The 1,819-nt window shown below is 37.9% G+C and overlaps 1 protein-coding gene across 1 annotated transcript; it reads left to right on the top strand.

Moving 5' to 3' along the window:
• Nucleotides 1–270: 270 nt before the first annotated feature.
• On the top strand, nt 271–1,549 carry LOC116351760 (histone-lysine N-methyltransferase SETMAR-like). The gene is made up of 2 exons (XM_031783899.1): nt 271–804; nt 1,529–1,549. Exons 1-2 carry the CDS (start codon nt 271–273, stop codon nt 1,547–1,549), a joined length of 555 nt encoding a protein of 184 aa, XP_031639759.1.
• Nucleotides 1,550–1,819: the final 270 nt, after the last annotated feature.

Here is a 1,819-nt window from a genome sequence, read left to right on the forward strand (position 1 = left end):
CAATGCAAACTAAATCGAGTATAGAACTACAGCGAAAAGTATTTGGTGGTTCAATAAGTCTTTGGCCTGACAACCAGATGGCGTCATAAATAAAAAATCTCTTTATTTTTGACAAGTACCACCTGTCTTCACAATACTGTCAAATTTTAAGCCCAATCCGTGCATTTGTTCACAAGTTACAGGCATAAGTATCAAGCAACTTTTGAGATTTTTCAAATAATGGAAAAAAGTAAATTTCGAGTCTTGATTAAGCACTGCTTTTTAATGGGAATGAATACCGTCGAAGCAAAGGAATGGCTAGATAAGTGCTACGGCATCTGTTCACCACCCAGTTCAACCATCAAATACTGGTTTGCTGAATTTCGTCGCGGGCGTACATCCACCGCTGATGCTGAACGATCAGGTCGCCCAAAAGAGGCAATTATCCCCGAAATCATTCAACAAGTCCGCCGCATGTTATTGAATGATCGAAAAGTGAAAGTGCGTGAGATAGCTGAGTCCATAGACATATCAACAGGGTCAGTGGTTACAATTATGCATCAACATTTGCACATGAAAAAGCTGCTTGCTATGTGGGTGCCGCATTTTCTCAACATCGACCAAAAAGAACAACGAATCAATGATTCTCAGCGATGTTTGGCATTGTATAATCGCAATCCAAGGGAATTTTTGCGTCGATACATCACGATGGATGAGACTTGGGTCCATCACTACGTACCACAAGACAAACGTCAGTCTGCGGAGTGGGTAGGACCAGATGAAAGACCTCCAAAGCGTGTGAAGCAAGATCGATGGGCTGGCAAGGTATTCGCCAGTGTTTTTTGGGATGCGCATGGGGTAATATTCATCGATTATCTCGAAAAGGGTAGAACGGTCAACAAAGAGTATTATATAGCCTTGCTTGTATAAACTATTTTGTCTGTTCGTATGTATATGAGATTAGCCAGTTCTCACAACTACAAGTTTTGAGCCGTATAGATAAGCTTTCCCTTATTCTACGGGCAGTATTGACCCCATGAATGTACTTTGCATCATCTGCTTACACAAATGACAAATCAACTCAATATGAACAAAAATTGACATAAAACTCAATTTATCCGAAGTCTCAACCGTTTTTGGGATAAATTTCAGTATGCATTTTTTCTCCTCAAATGCCACAGTGATATATGTTAAGCACTTAACCCTAAAACCGTCCTTCTGCAATCCACCTTAATCCCGTCTTTGGGGGCACTCAGTGCCCGTAGTGTAATTTGTATGAAAAAATTGAAAAAATTGAATTTTTTTTGGAATTTTTGCGATATTTCGAGAAATCTTGTGTCTAATCGTAAACTGAAGACATGAATGTGCGCATCGGGTCGGCAGCTACGTTTTGTATACTGTGCTGACAAAATAAATTAATATTGGCTGAACAAATTTTTACTAAATTGTATCACTTCGTCTTGGGGGCACTCAGTGCCCGTTAGTGTATTTTGTATGAAAAAATGGAAATTTTTCAATTTTTTATTTTGAATTTTCTCGAAATTTTCAGAAATATTGTGTCATTTCGTAAACTAAAGACATGAATGCACGCAGCAGATCGGCAGCTACGTTTTGTATACTGTGCTGACAAAATAAAATAAATATTGGCTGAACATATGTTTGCGGTACCAATGAATTCGACCAGTTTCATTTTCAAAATGGCATTTTACACTGTTTGCCTTTAAGTTTTCTCTGTTAAATTTATCTGAGTATGGGAATTCACCTAAATGAATAAAAAAATGAATTGAACACGAGACATGTTTGTTGTGTATATGTAAAAGTAAATCGAAGCAATTCAATG

Source organism: Contarinia nasturtii, unplaced genomic scaffold (assembly GCF_009176525.2).
Source record: "Contarinia nasturtii isolate CC-2019 unplaced genomic scaffold, AAFC_CNas_1.1 Cnas_scaffold_6212, whole genome shotgun sequence".
Lineage (NCBI taxonomy): Eukaryota > Metazoa > Arthropoda > Insecta > Diptera > Cecidomyiidae > Contarinia > Contarinia nasturtii.

Coding starts and splice junctions, on each gene's coding strand:
- LOC116351760 (XM_031783899.1), top strand. CDS start 271: ATGAATACCGTCGAAGCAAAGGAATGGCTAGATAAGTGCTACGGCATC. Junction 805..1,528: donor AAGATCGATGGGCTGGCAAG/GTATTCGCCAGT, acceptor CGAAATTTTCAG/AAATATTGTGTCATTTCGTA.